At 45.0% G+C, this 24218-nt stretch overlaps 1 protein-coding gene across 1 annotated transcript in view; it reads right to left on the bottom strand.

Moving 5' to 3' along the window:
* Positions 1-24218, bottom strand: part of Dnah9 (dynein axonemal heavy chain 9) — a 346197-nt gene that overhangs the window by 209272 nt on the left and 112707 nt on the right. The window contains exons 28-31 of the mRNA XM_059270927.1: positions 18868-18972; positions 9109-9266; positions 5129-5267; positions 1952-2239 (exon numbers count right to left, since the gene is read on the bottom strand). Of these exons, the coding sequence (XP_059126910.1) occupies positions 1952-2239; positions 5129-5267; positions 9109-9266; positions 18868-18972 (690 nt within the window). The remainder of the gene's footprint in view (positions 1-1951; positions 2240-5128; positions 5268-9108; positions 9267-18867; positions 18973-24218) is intronic.

Here is a 24218-nt window from a genome sequence, read left to right on the forward strand (position 1 = left end):
AATTGTTGGGTTGTCCATTTCTCACTTTCTATAGTTCTATGAGCTATTTTCTTTGCCTTTAAGTCATTAAAATACAGATTTTTTTAAGGGATCACGGGATTCAACAAGGGCTCCAGGAGACAGTTTTTGGGGGAATTAGTTTTCAGAAGCTGAAGTGGAAAGGCAAATATAAAGTGGGTATGGAGAGCTCTCTTCTCATGCAAGGACCTTTAGCAGAGAGACTCCATCTTATCAGAAGCAGCTGTGGAAGTGGGGTGGGGAAAGAAAACAGAATGCCATCCACCTGATAAAAAGACAGATAGGCTTCTAGAAGGAAAAAAATATGGAGAACTGGCAGGGTTTGGGGGGCTAGATGCCCTGACCAGACCTCAGAGAGCCTAGAAAGACAGGACCTGCCCTGATTTTAAGGCAACATCTTTAGTTAGAAGTATTGTATGAACCTCACTGAGTTTCACTCATCTCTTTGAAGAGATTAGCCATTTGAAGGGGAACATGCTCAGCCTGACATTCAGAGCCTTCTCTATCATGGCCCCAGGCTGTCACTCCAATCTTCCTGCAATCCTTTGCCCCAGCTCCCGTCACCTCAATGCCCTTTCCTTTGGCATCACTGGCCTTCCTGCTGTTGCCTGTACAACCTCTATGTTTCCTGCACGCACCCCTGTGTTGATCCCCTTTACCCTAAATAGAAGGCTATCTTGCCTTTCTTTACTTCAAAAGTCAGTCTGTCCATTGAACTTGGAAGGCAGGAGATGGTGAATGGGGATGGATCAACTTGCTGCAAAGGGGAAGGTCATGCTTTCCTTTCCTCTGTAAAAGGAAATTCTAGCAATAAAGATATACATCTTATTTGCAATGGAAAGGGTATGTGCCAATTTACTCTTAAATTTGTCTTTATATAATCAGGGCTTAATCTCCACCAGTGAGCATATTGTGTGTTAGAAATTCCTTTACCGTACATGCCTTCACGGGTCACACTTCCTCCCTCATAAAATGCCTTCCTGTACTGTGCTGTAGAGGCTCATTTTCCCACCTATGAAGTGTTTCTTCTGCTTTAGGTAGTTGAGGAAATTAAATGTGAGACAGAATATAAAACCCACGTGCGAACTCTAAAGTGATGCCCGTGTGTTTCACACACCTATTATTTGACAGGAAGAGTAAACTATGTCTTTGTACTCAGAAGCTTTGGTTGTTCTTTGTGGCAACTGTCTTCTGATGCAAGCTAACCCTGTTCCCATGCAGTCATCCCTAGCATCTCTACATGACACACACCCTGTAACCACCACATTCTACAAAATCACATGCGAAAACAACAGACTCAGGGAAAACCAGGATTGGTGTGGGCCATAAGACATGCAGAAAACTCTGTGCTCCAAGTCCTTTGAAAGTCAGCTATGAATCTTGTCCCTAACCCAGTGGCGGCAACAGTTCATGCCTATGCGTTACCGCCTTGCCTCATTGTCAGTCTGGCTTTGTAGGCTTCAACCGGGCGCTGGGCTTCCTCATTAGAGAGGCAGGTCCTGTTCTGTTGGAGACTATTTTTATATCAATTAGAGATCAGACCCAGATGGAACCTTCCTCATTAATCCACTGTTTGAATGTGAAGGGGATGGTTTCCCAGACTCTCCGTGTGCCCTTCACAACCTTCGGCAGCAGAGCACAAACTGGTTCTTAAGGACACTAGCAAGCTTCTCCTCCTTAATGTCTTTAGCACCAAACAGTTCATTTTCTATCGATGCCAATGGCAGGGATTCCCTCTTTCTCTTGTCCTCCACACTGTCATTCCACATTGTGGCCTCCCAGGAAAGAACTAGTAAGTGAATTGAGGCACCTCTTACCGGATCTAAATCTGTACCAGCTAAGATTCCATTTGGATGAAGGATGAAGTACAACTCATGGTCCAAGAAAAGAATTCAGAGACCAAAAAAAGCTTGTAAGGGAAAGCCTCATGTACCTTGAGCATAAAGTTGTCCTCAGCCTGGAGCTTAAGGTCCAAGATTGCTTTCCGAACCACAGCTTCAAAGGTCAGGTCTCTCCTCCGAGGGACATCCAGAGCAGGAAAGAGGTCACCAATCAGACCCATGAACACCGGCATGTCATCTGTCACAATCTTGGGGATGTTGAAATCTCTCAAGGAGCGCATCAAGACTTGGTCCTCTGGTCGGTCCGGGTCTCCTCGTTTCAGGGAGCCTGCTACCACAAGTACAGACTTGATGGCCCGCAGCCCCCAGTCATAGTGATCCTAGGGGAAGACAGCACAGTTGAGGCCAGGGTTGCTTGGATGTGGAGCATCATATGCATGGGCCACACAATTACACACAGAACGTGCTATAGGTCACTACTGAAGCTCAGGTGGAGGGTGAGTGACCAGGTCTCTGAACACTATGTTCCTGATCTGGCATCGCCTGTATTTTTCCAGCTATGATGGTAAAGCAGACACAGAACATTCAATGGGATGGGGCTCTGGGGGATAAACAAGAACCATTTTCAAATTGATCTGGTTGTTCCTCGTATATTCAGAGGGTGGGAGGGCTGTTAAGGAGAGAGCAGCTTAGCTGTTAGAGAAGGTCCATGATGAGCTTATAAGATTTTCCTTGGATGACTCCAAACTCACTGAAAATAGTTTAAAAAAAAAAAGTATACTCCCTGAGGCTGGGATCATAACTTAACGGCAGAAATATTGCCTACCATACGCAAGCTCCTAGGTTTGATTCCCAACACTACAAAATATTGTAAGAGTTCCACAGTATCACCAGTACTGATAGTAGATTCTGGGGCAAATGGATCATAAAACTGACACCAGGGCTCACAGCATGGTGAGGGGAGGTGGTAGTTTAGAATACAGTTTGAAATTCTGCAGATCTTGGTTCAAGTCTCCACTTTATCACTTGTTTCATACTAGATCAACTAAATAATTAGTTGTGATAAATGCTACAAAGGGAAAAACCCTATGTGCAATGGAGACAAAAGATGCAGTGGCTGTACCTGGGGGCTGAGGGACCAGAGATAGTCCTGAAGGAAAGGCATTTAGAGAGCATTGGAAGGAGTAGAAATCAGTTAGGCCCAGACGAGGGAGCACTGTAGTCAAGGGCCAAGGAACAGGTGTCCACAGGCTCGGGATGAGAGGATCATTTATCTCAAGGAACTCCAAGGAGACTTAGGCAGGTAGAATACAGCATGAGAACCATAGGCATGAGCTGTTGAAGAAGGTAGAGCGCAGAGCTCTACGGCCTTGAGCAGAGGGACCAGAGGTTTGTCTTGATGCTAAGAGCAGTGAGGAGGATTTGAAAACAATTACTTTAGCTGGTATCTCAAGAATGGGTGGAGGAAGCTGAATCACCAGTAGCAAAAATTATTCCAGAGGCAGGAGTAAGAGTTTAACTAAGAGACATGGGTATTTGTAACTAGAGCAGCAGCAGTGAGTACAGAGAAGCATGGGTGATCTAGTTAGTACTAGTTAGTGCTAGTTAGTGCTAGTTGGTGTTCTGCTGCTTTGATAAACACTATGATCAAAAGCAACTTGGGGAGAAAAGGTTTATTTTAGCTTACAGACTACAATTCATCATTGAGAGAAGCCAAGAGGGGAAATCGAGCAAGGATCTTGAAGCAGAAATCACTGAGAGCCACTTACTAATCTGTTTCCAGGCGCACATTGGGCTCTCTTTCTTCCATAGCTCAGGTCTATCCACCTAGGGATGGTACTGCCCACAACGACCTAGGCCCTCCTATATCAATTATCAATCAAGAAAATGCCCCACAGACATGTCCACAGGTCAGTCTGACGGAGGAAGTTCCTCAATTGAGATTCTCTCTTCTCAGGAATGTCAAGATGAACCATCATCACAAGGTGACTCCAGAAAGTAGAATCAATACCACTTTGTTACTATGGCATAATCCTTTTGTACACTGTGAATACATGTTGCTCTCATTGTTAATAAAAAGCTGATTGGCTGATGACTAGCAGGATTTTTGGGGCAGAGAGAATGCTAGGGAGAAGAAAGGCAGAGTCAGAGGAGACATCATGAGACTCAGAGTGAGCAGGATGGGAAGTACACATGTGAGGTAATGGAGCCTCAGAGCAGCACATAGATTAATAGAAATGGGTTAATTTAAGTTATAAGAGCTAGCTTAAAACAAGCCCAAGCTATCAGCTGAGTATTTATAATTAATAATAAGTCTCTGTGTGGTTATTTGGGGAGTGGCTGGTGGGACAGAAAAGTCCACCTACAGTTTGTTAATGATTAGGTTCAGGAGGGAGAAGAAAGTGTCAGGGATGAATCTTGTTGCCCCCCACCCCTTTAGCAAGCAGTAAATGATGGCGTCACATACTGTGTCTAGAACAGCAGGGAAAGAAAGCTCTGGTGAGAGCTGGCAGGGAAGAGCAGCTTGAACATGCTGAGTGGAGGTACTCTTTAGATGTAGGGAGAATGGTTGGGTCCACCACTGACAATATATGTTTGGACACAGAGAGAGATTTGTGACAGAATTCTGAGCCCAGAAGTCACAGGCCTGGAAGTCAGTGGTGACAGAGAATGGAGAGAGGACACAATGAAAAAGTGTTGAGCAAACAAGATTCCTCTTTCTTGTAAATGTCATAGGGCAGACAGAGTCCATGACAGTGATTTAGAAAGATGACCCCAAAGGGAGTGTGAACCTCCACTGGTAAGAGTCCTAGGAAGTTCTGTTCATTGTCCTTGACACCAAGAAATCATCCACACAGAGTACTGACCTCACTAAGGTGCTGTTTCCCTGGTGTGCCTTCAGCAGAAGGCCTTTTAAAGTTGCATTACTGGGGAGGAGCATGGAGCTGTTATCCTAAATCACTTCCAGCACCCAGCCCATCTCATGTCCCTTCAGAGACCATTCCCTCCAGGGATTGTCACTTACCATTGCCATGTTTCTCAGGGGACACTTGTCTGAGAAAGGTTATTAACTATTTAAAAATAATTTGGACCTCAAAGACTTTGAAAGAGTGCTGAGCTGAAAGCTGAACACAAAGTCTTAGTGAAGAACTTAGAGCTTTTGTTATGGCTTCTCAGCCCAGACTCTGTAAGAAAGCTCTAGTTCATTGGTTTCGAGTTGGGCCACAGCGTGGTGGGTGCTTGGTCCTCGGCCTCCAGAGAGATCCTACCTGTTTGGAGAGAAGTTCTTTGCACAGCTGGTAAAGGGTGATGAACTTTCTGGCCAGCAATCGGGCTTCAATGAATCCTTCTGCTACCAGCATAATCTCACAGATCAGCTCAAAGTCTGGAACTACCATTGCGCAAGGCCTGGAGGCAGAGAGACAGAGGCTGAGAAACTGACTTGAAGGGGAGACTGCAGGACAATGCATGCTGGCTGCGATCACACAAAGAGCTGCCTTCCAGGCCGAAGGTTCACAGAAGGACTGTTGTAATCATTGCATCTCACACTTCCAAATCTGAGATGGTTAACTAAGGATAAAGGGAGTGAGCCTCCTACCCAAAGTGGTGAGTAATATCAGCAGGAGGGGGCTGAGTTGGAGCTACAGCTCAGGTCTCCTATTTTGGGGGTCAATGTGCCTCAGGCAAGGCAAGGGTTAACACAGCAAATCGTCTAAAATAGGCTAGGAGCTAAGATTGGAGAATGGAGTCTCTCCCTGGGTGTCTGCTGGAATCAGAGCATTCCCCTGCTCCATCTTCTCAAGGTGGGGATGTCCTCTGGATATCCATGGTTTATTTTGCACTCATTTGTATAAAAAAATTAAGTTTCCAATGCTAAGTACCAGGTAGGTACCAATCAGCACCATCTTGACACAGGGTAGCATACACAAAAAAGCAGAAGATCTGAGATTTTCATCTCTATGTGAGAATTTACTGTGGTTTTCCTCTCTCTGGAAATATATATGATTTGTTAAAACTTTATTTATTTGGTATGTTATGGGAACTTATTGTTGTATGTATGTGTAGTGTATGCGTGTGCCAAAAGGTAAACTTGAATGCTGTTCCTCAGAAGCCACCCAGCTTGTTGAGACAACGCCTGTCACGGGCTTGCAACTTATTGATTCAGGTAGACCAGCTGGCCAGCAAAACCCAGAAAGATACCTGTGTCCTTCTCCCCCTCACAGGAATGACAAGAGCTAGACACCACACCCAGCTTTGAAAAACTAGACTGAACACACATCCTTGTGTTTGCCTGGCAAGCACTTTACTGGCTGAGCTATTTCCCCAGCCTGTTTCGTCTCTTTAATTGCATTTTCCCTGTATTGATAACATTTATTTTTCAAAATAATTCAAGTACATATTGTCCTTTGAAATGTTTTATACTGCACTCAGAATCGAAGGAGCCACCAAATATTTAAATTCTCGAAATTATTTGGCAGTCTGAACATGAGGATATCAACAGAATTTAATGCGGCTGTGAAAAATGATGCTGCAGAAGGAAGATTAGTAAGTGGCATGGGAAAATATTAATTAATGAAAGCAGTATATTAAATAATATGGCCAGTTCCCAGCTTTGAAAAATGAATGCTAACACAGCATAGGAAGAAAAATGTCAAGTGGTTACAGGATTGCCTCTAGATAACAGGACTGGACTGCAATGAGCCCAGACTCTTGGTTCAAACTCCAGCTCTGGTGTTTACTAACCAGGGACTCCAACTGTCATCTCACAGTACATGGAGGAAACGAATAGTATCTATGTGTCACAGGGCCTTTGTGAGAATTAAGTGTAAAATAGATGTTCATCTTAATGCTTTAAAAATATCTTTCTCAGGACTGGAGAGATGGGTCTGATGCTTAAGATCCCTTGCTATTCTGACAAAGGACTTGGGTTTGGTTCCAAGCTCCCACACGGCCACAAACAACCACCTGTCACCGTAGTCCCGGAAGATACAATGTCCTTTTCTGGCCTCCATGAGTAGCAAGCATGCATGTGGCACACATACATATGTGCAGGCAAACTCATACACCTCAAATAAAAATAGATAACTCAAAAATAACGTTCTTATTCTTTCCCAACTTTCTTTTATGAGTATAGTATACACTGCCAGAGTCTAAATGATTGTATATCCCTAAAATTTTTATGGAAAGACCTAGTGTGATGGGATCAGGAGGTGGAGGTCATGAGAATGAGGCCTCGGGAAGAGGATGAAGTCCGAGAGTAAGCTTGCTGGCTCCCTGCCACAGAAGAATATACTGTGAGGTAACCATCCCTTGCAACTTGGAAGGAAGCCATCCTAGAACTTGACCATCTGGCCCTCTGACCTTGGACGTCTGGCTTCAAGCATCCTGAGAAGTGTCCATTGTTTAGATGAGCTAGTCAACAGCAGTTTGCTATTGCACATGACCCAGACTAAGATTACTTGAAATTTAGGAAGAAAACATGAGGAACAATTCCTACCTGGGTGATAGCCTGCCTGTGTCTGTCGCACATGCCTTACCTAATACTCTGGGTAAACAGTCAACACTGCAGTCAGTGTTCTGCTCATGTTTCAATGGTTTTTGGTTCAAGTAGGAGCTGCTTGAGTAAGGACACACCAACATTCGTATGACACAGAGAGTTGCAACCACAGGAGTGACTGAAGTCAGAGGCTGGGCCAGATGTGTCCCACAGTCCCAGCACTCAGGAGGCTGAGGCAAACAGGATCCCCGGTCCCAGGCCAGCCTGGGCTGCACAGTGGGGACCCTTTTTTAAAATCAAGGCAGTAAGCAAACAAAAAATTAAAACCCCAAGTCCAGGAGAGACTGAGACAGCCAGGGGCTGCCTGGTAGCCTGACTGGCTATCACAGCGTTGACTCCACCTCTCCTGGAGAGGGCACTGCTACCCAGCTGCCAAACGAGACAGATAATATTGTCACACTTCCCACTATCTCTCCTAGGAAGAAGTTTAATAAGCAGAAGATGCAAAAGCAGGAAACATCCTTCAGGTTTCTCCTTGTTGGGCCAACTTCTCTTGTCTGAAAAAAGATTGCAAACTCTAACTCTTGCTAGGAAAGACGTTTGTGTTTCCTTATAAAATATATACCTAAAGATCTAAAAACATTGCCATACGCAAGGGTGGCAAGGGTGAAATAAAAGAGGTGTTTCTACGTGTCTTTACCAGGATGTAATTTGACACTGAGCTTTTTAGAAAGTAATTTGGCAATGTGTATCAAAAGCCTTAAAAATGTTCCTGCTCGTTAACTCCATAATTCCGCTCTGGGAAGCGAGCCAAACAAAATAATCATGCATACAGAGAAAAGATTTATATATAAAAAAAAGTACATTACAGAATTATGTATGAATTTATTTTAAATGCTAGAAATACTCTTAATATTCAGCCATGAGGGGCTAGTTAATTACACCGTGGACCATGTACTTGATAGAAAAATATGTAGCCATGGAATGAGATTTATTAAAAATACCCAATAGGAGAAAATATTTATGATAGGCTAGGGGATAAAAAATAAATAATGAATTTGTACACAAGTCACAAATGTACATTGCAAGTACATAAAATAAAATTAATCTATACATATGTAACTGAATGATCCACAGTTGAGCCAAGAATGATTTTACTGCCAGGCGATGGTGGCGCACGCCTTTAATCCCAGCACTCAGGAGGCAGATCTCTGTGAGTTCGAGGCCAGCCTGGTCTACAAAGTGAGTTCTAGGAAAGGCGCAAAACTACACAGAGAAACCCTGTCTTGAAAAACCAAAAAAAACTAAAAAAATTTAGTTTTTTAATTTTACTGATGCTGCCATTATAGTAAAAGATCTTTAAAAATCTGCTTTTTTAATTTTAAAGCATTTACACATTTTATGAAATTTATCATACATATATTTTGATCATGTTTTCCCTCCCCTAACACAACAGAACTGACACACACATGAACTCATAGAGACAACTGGCAGCATACACAAGACCTCACAGGAACCCAGCCTGGATAGACTGAACTAGACACAGGGTCCCGCCCACAAGCAAGAGGCTGTTTATGACTGACCTTGATGGCAAAGAGAAGTCAATTTTCTCCAATGGAGTGTCAGTGGGTAAAAAAAAATCTATTCTCTAAATGTTGCGATTTTTCTCTAATGTATAAACTAGACTTTTAGCAGGAAAATACAAGAAACTCCTCTTTGCGAGTCCGTGTGTGGAGACATACTGCTACTTACCTGAAGAGGGCCTTGAGGTTCTCTGGCAGTTCTGTGCGGCCAGCATAGCCAGGGTTCATGGTGATGAAGATGCCCACAGAAGGATCCAGGCTAATCTCCTCCCCAAGGAAGCTGAACCTCTGCTTCCTGTCTCTGATGGCATCCTGGATGCTTTTCACCTGGTGGAGGATCAGAGGAAAAGGACTCCCAGCATTCCAGTGGTGGGCAGTAGCTAAAGCTGGAAATCCCAACAGAACACAGGAAATTGTCCTGTGGTCCCCTACATTGAAGGACAGGCAATGGTGCCTGCATCCTGGAGCTTTTGCTGACGGGTGCTAAATATGGCTGTCCTACTTGGATGGGAGTGGTCAGGTGATTTTTTTTTCATTTGGTATCTGGGTTCCTTGTAGTGGCACATAAAATAGTGCTAGTGCTAGTGCTAGTGTGTGTGTGTGTGTGTGTGTGTGTGTGTGTGTGTGTGTGTGTGAGAGAGAGAGAGAGAGAGAGAGAGAGAGAGAGAGAGAGAGAGAGAGAGAGAGAGGTGCAGGGTGCTGGGGATCAAATCCATTGCACGTGCCAATGCTGTACCCTGGGCCTTATTCCTAGCCCTGAGTATTTTTTATGCACAGAGAGCCATTCAAATCTTATCAAGATAGATGGAGGGAACACTTCAATCCATTGCCTATACTTCACTATGATAAAACAGAAGCTCAGAGAGGTGAAGTCCTTTGCCCACAGTCATAGAGCCCCTCTCTGAAGCAGCAGGATTTGAATCCATGCCTGGGGATTCTTGAGCATGTGCCATGGGGAGAATGCCAGCACCTGACCCCCCCACCAGCTTGTTCTAAAGGATAATGAAATCCACACAGAAAAACAACAACAACAAAACACCCCCCCTCCAAACAAACCAGCAGCATTCGTGGAACTTTTGAATATGAGCACTGTTCCCGCAGCTGTGCTTATTGTCTCAGCTTAAGCCCCCCTCCCCAATCTCTCCCCAGATTGCATGTCCAGAGTGACATGACCAGCAGGTGGAATCTGAATGATGCTTCCCTCACAGCTTGGAGAATCCAGACTATGAGAAGGGGTGGCATGCGCCAGAATGGCACAGGAAAGCTAAGGTTTGAAAAGTGTCATTTTCAAGGAGATTCCACTTCCCAAATGCCTCTGATGAAGCCAGAGGACTATATTAGCTGAAGCGTTGTTAAAGGGCTGATAACCCAAAATCTTCAGGTGAGCTGAGCAACAGGCTTTGCAGGTTAGGACCAGGGCCACTCCTGATAAACAGGCCAGCATGGGACCTGTTGGTATTACAGCTTCGAGGCTTCAGGGGAACTGACCTGTAGATGGAAGTGTCTATCTCCAAAGTTTCCGTTTCTGCCCTATAAAATCCCCAAGCCTCCCCTGGCCACCCCCCCCCCCCCCCCCCCCGCCGCACACCCCCTCCCAGCCCCATACTTCAGCACACAGTCAGACTGCTGCCTTTCATTGTTCTGATTAAAGGTCAACCTGCTTCTGTAGATGTTGGTCTTCTCTTTTTATTATTTCCAGGTCACCTCCATCAACCCTGATCTAACTAGTGTAAACTGAACTGGTCGGAGCTCCATTCTGGGTTAACTCTTACAGAAGTGAGAAAGGGGACAGAAATGGAGCTCAGCTGTATATAGTTTTCACACTCTGCTTTGAAATACATGCAAAAATGATCAGCTATAGTATAGAAGAAGACAAAAAGCACACACCAGCAGGCTGGCTTTGCTCAGTCAGGCCCCACAATGTCTCTGGAAATCTATAGCCTCATGTGGTTCTTGGAAGCAAAACCTGAAGTTGGAACCAGGGCAGGGTTTTAAATGAGCCTAGATTATGTCTGTCAAGTATGTCAGCTAGAAAAGCCGAGGGTAGCCCAGTTCTGCCAAGGGCTATGGAGGGGTAGAGGGCGCGCGCGCACGTGTGTGTGTGTGTGTGTGTGTGTGTGTGTGTGTGTGTGTGTGTGTGTGTGTAGGTGGGAGAGAACGGGAAGGGGACAATATTGTCAGGATATGTGACAGTTTTGCAATTAGAATTCTGCTCTTCTGCAGCAAAGTTCTAATGACTGAATGTATTTGAGCTCACAGCAATTAGAGAGAACCTGAAACTTCTCTCTACGTGCAGAATACCAATGCCATCCAGGCAGAGGCAGCCTCCAGCACCCTGCATGCTGGCCATCCAGGCAGAACTCTGCTGATTCATGCCAGGCTCACAGTCCAGCCCGGCTCTGCCTTGCTCCCCTTTCTATCTGCAAGTTAGGTGGCATGTGAAAGCTCTTTGCATCCTTCCTTCCTTCCCAGTCCCTAAATCTGTAAAATATACAGAGCACTTCCTTGGCTAGGGACAGGGAGGCAAGTTTAATTAGCGTTTACAAGATGTTGTGCTACCTTTGGGCAAAGGCCAAAGGTAGAGCCTAGGACCCTCCTGCTGTTTGTTCTGACTCAGCACTCTCTACCCAAACACTGAAGCCCAGAAAAGCCCACACTCAGCAGGAATTTATGACGCACTTTGGATTGGAGGCATCTGTGCTTTTGTGTAAAATTCTGTAGGGGGGCTCTTGAGGGAAATAACTGAGCAGGCTGGGGGATGTGGGGGACACTGGAGCCTCGATGCTGTCAGGTGTTTCTCCTAGCCTGCTTTGTGCCAAACAGGACACCACTGGCTCTGACTCCCTTACTGTAGCAACTGAGATTCTTGGGAGAAACCAGGGGGATGTGATGGTAATCAGGATCCAGGGGCCTGGATAAACACCAGAGGGTTGGGGATGCCAAAGAGGAATAGAGATACACAGAAAAGATGAGGATTCAATGCAAGTCTTGCTAGGTGGAGGCCGACAACTCACCTCCATACACACACATCTAAAGTTGCATCACTTCTGGAGATTTTAAAGCCATCAGGAATAATGAATAATAATAAAACATATCTAATATTTTTGAAGCATTTGACCAGTACCAAGCACTATTCTGAACATTCTGCAGAAAGCTTCCCATCAGTTCTATGGAGACTGAGATGGGTGGTCTTAGACCCTAATTTTCTAGAGGTGGAAGTGAGGCAGAAGGTGGTTAAGAAACCATTCTCTTTATAAGTTAGCATCAGGGGAATCTAAGGGAGAGACAAATAGAAACTGTACTGTTTTTGAAACTTTCATATTAACCTAAAATTGGCTCAAAATAAAAAGATAACAGAAAAAAAAAGTGCGGGTGAAAAACGAATATTTGCCATGTGGGGCAGGTCAAGTCTTAAAACCAAGCAGGAAACAAAGCACGTGTATTCAGTCACTTCTCCCAGAAGGGGCATGACTCTGGTTGAGCGTGGCCTCATCCGACTCAGTCTGACATCAGTTAACTGATAATATGTCCCAACATATTCTGAGAACTTGCTAGGCAGTGTGGTTGTTATATGCCCACAACAATGAGTCACTACTAGGATGCCAAGGTATCACTTAGGTGATTGATGGTCGCTGCAAGGTTTACTTGTGTTTATGTATATGTCCTTTGTTTCACTCTGAAAAGAATGTTTATTATACATCAGAAACATTTCCTACACAATGAGAAAAGAAGTTCCCATTGCCCATTAAAGAAACAGAAAGGTAAAGCTTTGAAGATGCGTGGTTCTCACTCAGGATCATTCTCACCCATTCCCCACGGGTGTATTTGACATCCAGAGACATTCTCGCAGCGTGGAGAGAAGGGTGCTGTAGGCACCAAGTAGGTTGATATTCTACATCGCACAGGATAAACCTTTGCAACAAACCTTTCCTATCCTGGAAGCTGGCACTCTCAGATGGTTCTGTCCTGTGTCCTCCCACTCAGGCCTTGAATCTGCCGTAGTGGATGACATATGCAAATGGCCCTATCTTTTTGCAGGTGATACAATTTACCAAGGTCACAGGCTAGCCCAATCTGTGCGAATGTTCTCAGTTTTTTTCTCCCCACTCCTTTACTCCTTCCAGTCTAGGGATGTGGCCCATTCTCCGTTCATTCTTTTATGACACCTCTGCCCAGATTCCATGTATCACTGTCTGGATTCCACAGTAATGGTAGGCTGTAGCCTGTGGCCTTCAGAAGTACAACCCAATCACCACTTTGTGCATTTTGTCACAGTTCTGAATTCTTTTAGAGTCAGCTCCTCTACAGAGGGTGCAACTTGGGACATTCTCTTGGCTCTGAGACTGGAGCATTTGTTCCTTGCCTGGAGTCCTTGGAACCATATCGTAAGTCCTTTGTTAATACATCTTCCGACTGTTATTTATTTGTTTTGTTGGGACAGAGTCTCACTATGTTGTTTAGGCTGGCCTCAAACTCACAGTCTTAGCTGGGATTTTAGGTGTTTGTTGCCATGCCTGGCTTGGTATGCTGCTTAGCTGCTTCATGTCTCAGCCCAGCCCCTGTCAGTGCCTGTACCACAAGTAGTGGGGACACCAAAGAATATGGGAGGAAGGCAGGGGCTATAGGTTAAAGGTGATATGTTTTTACCTTGGTGGGATATTTCCCAAGGCTCAGATAATCCAAGGTCTAGAACACTGACTGAGCCAGCAAGGAGGAGATTCTGAAAAGAAGAATTAAGTGGTATAATGCTTTTTAAAAATAGAGGGTAATTTCTCTTGCAATTGCCACACTGAGGATTTTCTCCAATGGGTATGCAATTCTGTTTGACCAACCTGACAGAGACATTGAAAATATCCAGCAATATAAACACTGGAGCCTAATCACTTCTACAGAAGTTCCTGGGATGAGAAGCACAGAAGGGTGTGGAGAGGAGAGGGAGGGGATGGCAGCAGAGGACTGTCAGCAGCTGGTGCAGCTTCCAAACCAATATGCCAGCCAGGATTACTGTGTGAATAATTAAGCACAATTTTCTCCTTGGATGCTTATATGATTTTAAATGTTACCAGCTCCAGTTCTGCCTGAACTGTTGTCAGACCGCTTCCTCCTGACTGTCTTGTATTGGTGTGTCCCTAGACCAGAATGTGGCAGCATCCGAGAATTCCAAGTTGAACTTATTTTACCCAACTCTAGGAACAAGAGGGGAGAAGTCCTGTCTTGACCTTTCCAAATAAGGGCCTTCCATTTTCTGACTCCCGAGAAGTGGACAACAGCTGATAGGCACCCTCTCAACAGCTGGTAAATGGTTAGAGTTGGTAAGATAACCTGGGGATGGTTCAGCTAGGATAAGTGAGGGCGTAGGTAGTACAGACCCGTGCAAGGCAGGTATGGACCTTTACCCATGTCTCATGGGTCACACTATCTATTTCCTCCTATTTTCTGTTGTGTTAAAATGACAAGGATAGCAATCATCCCTACTACCACCACCACCTCCATCACTACTACCATTATAATCACATGCCCTCCTCATCCTCCTCATCATCATTGCCATAGTCATCATCATCACCACCATCCTCATCATCACTACCATTGTAATCATTATGCCCTCCTCCTCATCATTGCCATAGTCATCATCACCACCACTGTAAACATTATGCCCTCCTCTTCCTCATCATTATTGCCATAGTCATCATCATCACCACCATCCTCATCATCACTACCATTGTAACCATTATGCCCTCATCATCATCATCATCATTGCCATAGTCATCATCATCACCACCATCCTTATTATCACTACCATTGTAACCATTATGCCCTCATCATCATTATTGTCATAGTCATCATCATCACCATCCTCATCATCACTACCATTGTAATCACATGCCCCCTTAATTGTCACCTCCATCACCATTGCCATAGTAATCATTATCACTATACCACCCTCGCCATCATCACTACCATTGTAACCATTATGACCTTATAATCACCTCCACCACCATCACCATCACCACCATCACCTTCAACATCATTATCACCACTGCTATAACTACCATCATCACCTCCATCCTCCTCCTCATCACTATCATTACCACCACAGACTCCACCACCTTCATTATCATTTCCACCACTACCATCACTTGCCTCATTGCTGGCACTACCAGTAAAACATCATCACCTTCATCATCACCACCACCGTTATCATTAGCATCACCAGCGCCGTGCTCATCCTCATTATGGATACCACTGTCATCATCATCATCAATCATCATTACCATTAGCATCAACATTAACACTACTTCCAAAATCATTACCAATTTCATCATTATCTTCATCACTACCATCACAAACACCATCACCATCACTACCACTACCATTGCATTATCATCAGTTACTCTCATCATCACCATCATTACCATGGCCATCACTCTGACACTTGAACACCTATGATCTATAGGTTTTTGATTTAAATGTTTTAGACATCAACTCATTGAAAAAAATGTTGTAATGAAAGAATTGTGACTAGCTCAATGATCTCTCTGTGGAGCATGCTGAGAGAAATGCCTTGGGACACAGAGGAAGATAGTCCATGGGAAGTCCCTAGCACAAACCATCTCCCTGAGACACCCATCAATGGAATTATGTATAATGAATGGTTCTGGACTTCAGTGGAATCAGGAACAGCAATGCCTGGCTGGTGAGGACAGGAGATGTCCTCTAACACCGTGGCAAATAGCCAGAGGAGACGGCACAGAAATCACAAATGTGGAGATCAGAGGAAGACATACAGGGAAGTGGAAATAATAGGACAGTGGGCAAGGGGATCAGAAAACAGATACCTGCAGTGGGAGAGATAGGAAGAGAAGCTTCCATGGAGCAATGGAAGGAAATGAAACCATTTCCAGTGCGCACTGTGAGGGGTGGGGGGTGGGGGGAAGACAGCTTCTCCCCAGATTATCACAGCCACTCATGGGCTGGAACCAGTGTTCTGAGAAGGGTTTGTTTATTCTACATCCTCAGGAAGGGATCTGTCCCCACAGTTCACAGAGAGATTCTATGGCACTATGGTTCCAGATTGTGATATGACCACCCAAGTGTGGAAACAGCCAGAAGACATGTGCAATTTCTGCTGTGGTGTGGTCAAGGTTTCAATTCATCTCCAGGGGTTCATATATTGAATTAAATCCTCATTATGAGACACCAAGAGGGTGGGAACTTGATCTGGCTATAGTGTCTAGAGATTAAACTTTTGGGAGGTAGCTATGTTTAGACAAGGTCATTGGGTAGGGCTCATGGTGGAATCTTGTGGTTTAACAGCAAGAAGTCATTACCAGATGTGTGTCTTTGAAAGTCTAGGAGTGTGGGCCAAAAAAACATTTTCTTTATATGCAGTCCAACTTCAGGTTTTTCATTATAACCACAGAAAAAGACTAATATAATACTACAAAAATATAAATATTCAGTTTCAGTCTAGGTTACACCAGACTCCCATCTATACAAGGCAGAGGTATGTTGATAATTGTTGAACCATTGACTTGCCAGAGAAAAAAAGGTCTTTACGTGCAGAGTGAGTCAGTGCCGTGAACTGTAGGTTTAGGGAGGAACAGTTTATGGGGATTAAACCTGGGATCTTGTGCCTGTTAGGCAAGCACTCTACCATTGGCCCACATCCCCAGCACCAGTTTCTGGATGGAAATACTTCCTCCCTAGGCCCTGTCAAGTCATGTCAATTGGAGAGCACAGAAATTTGCATAATCAACTTACCAAGCCAAGGCAGATCATGATGTCTTTGGTTCAAGGGAGCGTTTAGATTACTGACTGCTTGGGCCTCACTCCCCCAACCATCACTCATTCCTTCTGAGAAGAACAAATCGTAGGAAGGGGAAACTGCATCTTGTTCTGGGGAATCTTTGCTAAGGGACAGCTGGGACAAGCGTCAGTGTTTGTGGAGCAGCCTTCATCATAAGAGAGCCAAAAGGACTGGCCACTGTGGCACAGGCACGTGACAGGCCCCTGAGAGCCCCTGGCTCCCAGTGGCAGTTGAAGCCCAGGGGTGGGTGTTACGGAACAGCAGCTGGTATAGGGCCTACCCCTTCTGAGCTCTGCGCTTGCTTCAGCTCTCTGCTTAAAGCTCCACATTTAGCCTCCAGTGACAGGGACAGCATGCTGGATGAGGGGGTGACAGCTGGAGGTTCTGTAGACAGAGGCTGGCTCCTGCCAGGGCACCCAGTCCGGTGCAGGGGACAATGCTGCCTTGGCCAGTTTCTCCCACATGGGTGACCTGCCTGATGATGTTCCATCCCACCCCCGTTGTGCCAACCCTCCCTCCGCTCCATGCTCTTGCCAAAGAAAAAGAAAAAGCTCGTCCCCGTTGGGTGTTTTCCATATTGCTTTGAGGCTGAAAGAATTCCAGATATACAGGGACCAGATCAGAAACACTCTAATAGAATCCTGCCCCCCACCCCACTCCATTTCACTCTCCTCTCCTTCCATCCTCTTTCCCCTCCCCCTCTTTCTTTTCCTTCCCTTTCCTCTCCTTTCCCCCTCCCCCTCTTCCTCTCCCCTTCTCTTCCTTCATCCTTTTTTTTCCCCCTTGAATAATTTTATGTGCATAATGCTTTGGAAATAAACCAAAAGAGAGGAGAGTCCACTGTGTTTAACCATGTGGTGTGTGGACACAAACTCGGAGCAGAAAGCACAGCATTGTCCAATCCTCTCCTTGCATACAGCACTCTACAGAGGCTTTGCCATGGGGCACTAGGGTGGAAGAGGATCGCTGCCACCAGTCACCCCTTGGTGGAAAGTGAGCATGTTCTGCTTACAGGGTAGGGCAGAGGGAAAGGGCCTGGCAAAGGAGATGGGGAGGTGCAAGGCTACTGCAGCCTTTGTAGCTGGGAGAGTCCTCTGCCTTGATCTCAGGCAAGGACTTGCCCTTTACCCAGCTCTTTTAAACTGCTGCCAAACACAGGCTACCTCTCCTTTGGAGTCCTCGGGACTCCTAGTCACCTGCACCAGAAGGCATTGATAGCCGTCTTTATTTGGTTTGAGCTTGCTTCTCTGGCCATTCATATGAATACATTGATGATGTGGATGGAGGAACAGGGTTCAAATCCTCCCCCTTGTCACTTTGTAACTGTGCCTTGGACAAGTCCCTTTTCTTCCCTGCTATGTTATTCTCCATATAAAATAATAGTTATAACAGAAGAGCCACCAGAGGATGAGGGGTGATGGGAAGAGTGTCTGGTACAAGAGACTTAGCAAAGGAATTCATTCTCTGCTTTTCCTCCTCTGTCCTCTCTTTGGGTTCCTGACCCCAGTTCAAACCCTCTCCAGCCAGCATTTAGGGATTGGCTTTAAAATAACAGCTTTCAAAGTTTTATTCTACAGTATGGATATTATAATCACTTCTAGAACAGTGAAAGTGTTCACATCTATCTCAGAAACTCAGGACATCTTTGAAGTCAGGAATCGTATCTTTTTCAGCCGGGCACCTCCACTCACTCAAGCCCAGTGACACCACGGCCTTAGCCATAGAAGAGTGGATTAGGCTGAGAGGTGTGGAACAACTTGCTTCCAGGCTTCTATAGCAAATGTAAGAGCTGAGGCTGGAGCCTTGGTTTACAGCCAAGGTGCAGGATGTTTCTGAGCAGCTGGGATCCACCTCCTTGGCTGATCCTTTGTGCCCCTCTATGAAGTGGGTAGGAGAGATAATTTATGTCCCTGTTTTACACACTGAGAAAGAGACCCTCCTAATTAGAATAGGGTATGCTTTGGTGGGTAATAGAGGGACACTTACTGTAAGGATGGAGAAAGGGGAATGGAATGGCCCGTAGAGGGGGAAATGTGGCTGAAGTATGAAAACAACAGGCTGTAGACTTCCACAGGACCAGCCATGAAAACAGCAAGGCTCCCGCCCCCTGCTGACCCATACCTGTACAGCCACCACCGACAAGACCTCCACAGAGATTCGGTTAAACTCGTCAAAACAGCCCCAGGCGCCAGTCTGAGCCAGGCCTTTGTAGATGTTGCCACAGGACTGCAAGAAAACATATAAGGATCAAATGATGACATTGTCTTAGAGTCATGTCCACAGTCACTTCCCAGCTTCTTTAGTATGGACCCATCTGGTCCCCTGAAACTTGCATTGTAATTTCAAGAACAATTAAGTTTTTGAAGGTGATGGGTGACAACACATATCATTGGAATCAAACAAGCTTTCCAAGATGCTGTAGTGAAAAATCCCTTTTAAGATGCCATCCGGGTTTCTTCCTGAGTATTCTGTAGCTTTCAAAGCCCCAGAAAATGAATAAAAGATAGCTTTTCTTAGGCCACATAGACAAACAGGCTTCTGCTCAGGCTCAGGCATACCCTAATGGAAAGCTAATGCTGTGTCTTCAATCCTTACCCAGGCACTCAGGTTTCCCAGATGATGTGGAGCTGGAAATGTCAGGAACTGACAACAGTCACAGAAACAAACTATGGGCAAATCTTGCCAAAAGAGAGCAAGAAAAGAATTTCAAAGGGAAGAATGTATTTCTATCCTAAAATGAAAAGGAACTCTGGCATCAAAGGGGAGCTAGGAAGCGATGTATCAGTGGTAAGGAGCAGGCACTGCAGGCCGTTAGCTAGGTGGTGCCCCTAAAATGCTGGGGTGATGCATTTGTGGGAGTCCTGACACACTTGTCCAGGGGTCATTCTATTTATTTATTTGTTTGTTTGTTTTTGTTTTTACATCCCAACCCCAGTTTCACATCCCTCCTCTCCTCCCAATCCTTTCTTCCCACCTCCCTTCTTCTCCCCCCCCCCCCTACTTCCCACCCTTCTCCCCCCCCCTCCTCCTCCTCCTCCTCCATTTCTCTTCAGGAAAGAGCAGTCCTCCCATGGATATTAACCAGCCATGGTATATCAAGTTGCCCTAAGACTAGGCACCTCCTCTCCTATTAAGACTGGGCAAGGCAACCTGGTAGGAGAAAAGGGTCCCTAAAGCAGGTGACAGAGTCAGAGACAGCCCCTGCTCCCACTGTTAGGAGTCCCACATTCCTGTGGTAGCAAGATACACAATTGTAACATATATGCAGAGGACCCTGGTTGTCAGTTCAGTCTCTGTGAACACCTAAAGCCCAGGTTAGTTGATTCTGTGGGTTTTCTTGTAGTGTCCTTGACCCAGGGGTCATTTAAAAAAAATGATTCATTGTGTGCATAAGACTCCGTGCTAGATACAGATGCTCCGAGAACTTTTAGGAGGGTGTTGGCAATAAGGTATACAAATGAAAGAGAATCACTACTATAGAAGTAGTAGTTTTAGGGAATATTGCAGATCACACAGTCAGAGACCAGAGAGGAACGGATCAGAGTACTCCAGTGTGCTCAATGAAGATGGGATGGCAGAACACCCTTCTTGCACATTGCAAGATGGAGTTTGTAGAACACCAGGTCTTCCTTGAGAAAAGGATTTTGTTGTCAAGAAAGCTGGGGAAACACTACATTCCATAACCTACCTCAGCCAAGTTATAAATATATACTAGTGGGCTGCGAGGGTAGGTCAGTAGTAGAGCATACATTAGCCTAGCGCATGAAAGAATATCTCTCTGTGTGTCTCTTTCTACTTCTCTGTTTCTGTTTCTATGTCCCTGTCTGTCTGTTTCTCTCTCCCCCCTCCTCTCTCTTTCTCTACACACACATAACACACAAATGCACATACACACTTTAAATGTCGCAACAAGACTCATTTGTTACATGGCTGAGATTCCCTTTTCCTCATGTAACCTCTGATTTTTCTCAGAATATACTCCAACAAAATGGGCATAGTGAGAAAACAAAAGGAGGCAGGCAGAAGCCCGAGAACCTAGCTCTCAGAACAAGGTGCTTCAGAATATTCTGCAGCACTTGCTCATGTCTGTGTGACAAGGAGAGGGGGAGACTTTCCAGGAGGATGAAAGATTATGGAAGAAAAATGAGCAAAATAACGATGTGCCCAGAGAAAAGTAAAGGTACCATTTGGGATGGAAAATTGATCACTAAAGAAAGTCTTAGTAGCAGAAAGCCTTGAATTATTACAAGGAGTCTTTAGAGGTTTGCATGAGAGACGATGATTAAGGCAACATTTTGTCAGAATCAGTCAGACATCTACCTAGGCAAGGTTGGATGTAGGGCAGAGTTTAAAGAGGGAGGGAAAATACATCCCACATCGCATTAAACCCCAGAATGCTCAAACTCATGTGGAAAATGTGAACAAAGAAGAAGCAAAAAGATCAGCAGTTGCCAGGAGCAGAGGCAATGCTAGGGTAAAGAAACTACTGCAGGTGGTACTGTGACATTGGGTAGGTGACATTATACACTTACCTAAACCTGTAGGACTATAGACTCAACTGTTCTTCCAAATAGTGAATTCCAACACAGTCTTGGATTTTAGTTTAGAACAGCATATTGGCACTGAATATGCTACACTAACCTATTGTCTTAGTTAGAGTTACTATTGCTAGGATATAACACCATGACCAACAGCTAATTGGGGAAGAAAGGATTTATTTAGCTTATACTTCCACATCACTCTCTATTATTGGAGGAAGTCAGGACAGGAACTCAAGCAGGTCGGGAATCTGGAGGCAGGAGCTGATGCAGAGGCCATGGAGGAGTGCTGCTTACTGGTTTTCTCTCATGGCTTGCACAGCCTCCTTTCTTATAGCACCCAGGACCACCATCCCAGAGGTGGCCCCACTCATAATGGGCTAGACCCTCCCACATCAGTTACTAATTGAGAAAATACCCTCTGGGCTTGCCTGTAGCCTGATCTTATGGAGGTATTTTCTCAATTGAGTTTTCCTCCTCTCTGATGACTCCATCTGTGTCAAGTTGACATAAAACTACCCAGCACACCTATAATTTAATAATAGCAGAAACTATGTGTGAAGAAGGGAGAGTACATTGGGGTGCTATGTACCAATTATTCCCCAAATTTGGAAATGCTCTACACAGTAAACTATTAATATGATGAAGCAAAAAACAAACAAAAAAACTCCATGTCTTTCTTTTCATCTATTCATCTAACAAATATTAATTGAGCATGTACTGTCTGCTGGAGAATGCTCTGGGACATGAGTACTCAATAGTACACAGGATGGAAAAGAAAGACCTTTCTAGGGCTGACATTCTTGTGAGGAGAAAAGATGATGAACCACCACACACATATCAAACCGGAGGAGAGTTACACTGGAATCAGAACGGGGTGCTACAGCAACTTGAGAGTTGGTAGTTAAGGATGTCTCCAGGAGGGTGAGGTGATTCCAGGCATTGAGTTTTATTCTCAAATGTTCCTATAGGTTGAGTCTATCTATCTATCTATCTATCTATCTATCTATCTATCTATCTATCTATCTATCTATCATCTATCCAGCCATCCAGCCATGCATCATCCTTCTAATGTGTGTGTTTTTATTACCAAATATTCCTATAGATTGAGACTATCTATCTATCTATCTATCTATCTATCTATCTATCTATCTATCTATCATCTATCTATCTATCCATCTATCCACCCACACACCATTCTTCTAATGTATATATGTGTGCATGTAGGTGTGTATGTGTCTATATCAACCAATAAAGCATGACAAACCCTAACTTAGAAATTCAGGAGCCCAATCTTATGTCTAACAGTAGTTTGAAAGCTTTTAAAGTCATGTATCCTTTTTATGAACTGTAGATAATACATAAAACCTTAAAGAGAATTTCTGTAAGTAGATGCTTGACCCAATCCCATTATTCTCTGAGGACCCATAGCAGAACATATATCACCCCGCCTGCTCATTGTACACATCTCTTGGTGATATTGGCTAAGCAGTGGCATCACCTGGCCATGAGGTCAAGCTTCTAGACTGGAGTAAAGAACAGGTCATGGCAAAAGGCTGAATGTGGAGGATGCTGAGGGGGAATCCATGTGGATGACTGATTTGCTCTGAGGAAGCAAGGGCACAAACAAGCAGGATGATTGAGATTTCCATATTAGAGATGGGGTGAGGAATATGGCCAGAAGAGTAGCAGGATCCTCCCAAGGTGGGGGAAGACCCTCTATACCAGATACCCCATGTGTAATTAGAGCCAGCACTAGGACATGGGTGAAGATGGGAACAGATGTGGAGTCACCAGAATCCATATTGAAATGGACATTCTGGAAAAGGAACAGCACAAGATACGGAGGCCGGAAGGTGAGTGGTGGGAGAATGACACGGGAAGCTGAGGGAGTTAGAAATCTTGAGAAACAGTCGTAACTCTTACAGGAGGCTGAGCTTCCTGAGGTTCAGAAATCATTCTAAATGCTCTCAGCTTTAGAGCCATGGGGTGTTTCTGCAGCGGCCTCTGTAGTGAGGTCAAGGGGAAAGTATTGCTGCTGTAACATGAAGTGTGGATGCCGGGCTACCATCAATGGCTGTGCTGAGTCAGCCTCGCCACAAAGCTGCTTTTGCCTCTGAGCAGGCTGGGCTTGCCCGGTCACTTCTGCCTCCAAAGCCAACCATTATCTCATCAGAAGGAGCTCATCTTAACAAGTCCTGGCTGCAGAATGTGGGTGCCAGCTTAGGACAGGTGGTTTTGCTGCGCCATTTCTGATGGGGGCAAGACCATCATTATCTCAGGGCCAGGCTGTTGTTAACCACGATAAATCCCAACTACAATTATTCCAGGACACTGTGTCATTGAAACTCTGCCTGACAGTCCATGTGCAAACCCTGCACATAAAAGCCACCCTTAAACGACCCTGTGCACACTGTTTCTCTTTGCTGTTTCACCCATTTCAGCTCTATGGCAGCGCTCCAATAAGCTCTGTGGCTTTATTCTGATGTTGGTGAACTCAGCTTGTCAAATCCCATCCCTGGCAAGACTCACAGGACTCCTCAGTGTTAACTGGCTGTGTCTCGGGACATGGGCTAGCTTTGTAGGCTTTCCGCTTTCCCTTTCTCCCACATTTCTCTGCTGCTCTAGGAGCACCCAGGCTCTGCACCTGTGTTCATGGAGCTAAGTGGGCTTGTGTCCTGATGGAATTCCTGGGACAGAAGTGCATGGGGACACTACCTACAACCCTAGTCCTCCCCTCTAATGTCTCTTTGCCTCATCAACCCACTATGTGACCTTGTTTCCTAGATCATCATTTGGCTTTGCTTCCCTTGTTATCCCTTTCCCTTCTTCACTCTCCTGGCACTTGGGTTTTCTCTCTTCCCATCCAAAGTGCTGCAAAGTTCCCTCCAGTCTCCCCTCCGACTGCCTGCTCACATGGCTCCCGGTAACAGC

Source organism: Peromyscus eremicus, chromosome 8a (genome assembly GCF_949786415.1).
Source record: "Peromyscus eremicus chromosome 8a, PerEre_H2_v1, whole genome shotgun sequence".
In the NCBI taxonomy this organism is placed as follows: domain Eukaryota; kingdom Metazoa; phylum Chordata; class Mammalia; order Rodentia; family Cricetidae; genus Peromyscus; species Peromyscus eremicus.